The 951-nt window shown below is 38.8% G+C and overlaps 1 protein-coding gene across 1 annotated transcript; it reads left to right on the plus strand.

The window, feature by feature from the left end:
* Positions 1-138: 138 nt before the first annotated feature.
* On the plus strand, positions 139-892 carry SARC_17312 (hypothetical protein; the record flags this gene model as incomplete). The annotated part of the gene is made up of 2 exons (XM_014288589.1): positions 139-235; positions 699-892. Coding segments are annotated over 2 exons (291 nt in total), but the record flags the coding sequence as incomplete, so codon positions are not given.
* Positions 893-951: the final 59 nt, after the last annotated feature.

The following is a 951-nucleotide window of genomic DNA, read 5'->3' on the forward strand; positions in this document are numbered from 1 at the left end:
ATGTATCGAGAATCTCGTTATCCGAGTTGGAATTTCTCCCTACATTCATATCCAAATTACTTGGAAATTCGTATCATGTGATTTATAATAGATTTTTGACTAAGATTGCGTTTTCTCTTCCTTTCCCGATAAATACAGGTCTTGAAGCTGTGCAAGGAATTGGTGTACTTTGGATTCTACACGTTTCACGAACTGTTGCATGTATCGATGATGCTGATTTCCATTTTGGATAGAGGTGTGTTTTTTTTTCCGGGATCAGTTTGTTGTAAAATCTGATTCTAATCCCGAATTTCAGACGGACCTAACACTAATTACACCTTCCCCCCCCCCTGTCTTCCTCTGAGAAAACCTAGTGGTTGTCAAATAGTACGCCTTGTTCGTTGCACAAATTGAGCATCTTTGCTAAGAATTTGAATCAAAATTGCATTCCATATCCATACATACTAAATGGACATATACATGAATATGTATACACATGCTATTACCTGGTGCGACTCTATCATACTGAGACGTGCAGTCATTTCACTAACAATTTTTCTAAACAAATAGGCCTTTCCTGTACTTTCCATATTATATTCCCCAAAATTTTAGTTATAATTTTGTTTACAAAACACTTCTCGGATAAACTCTGGTTTGACTATTAATCTACCTACAAACTGATCTCAGATAAACCCTGATTTTTATGTCGCCTGTTATAGGTACCCGGCATTTTCGGGCTAACGAGAGTGAGATGACTCATCGGTCGCAAAGTATTTGGGAATTCAGACCCGATTTGAACAAGAGCGCATCCCCACCCCCTTTCTCTGGAAATTCAAGAGATATCAGATCACCTAATTACCTCAACAGTCACTCCCAGCCGGCAAACTCAGGTGTGTCTGGGATGTACGCGTAATCATAAACGTATTCATGAACGCAATATGGAAGATCAACTCGTGATAAGTAAACTCTAGG

This window comes from Sphaeroforma arctica (genome assembly GCF_001186125.1).
Source record: "Sphaeroforma arctica JP610 unplaced genomic scaffold supercont1.10348, whole genome shotgun sequence".
Classification (NCBI taxonomy): Eukaryota; class Ichthyosporea; order Ichthyophonida; genus Sphaeroforma; species Sphaeroforma arctica.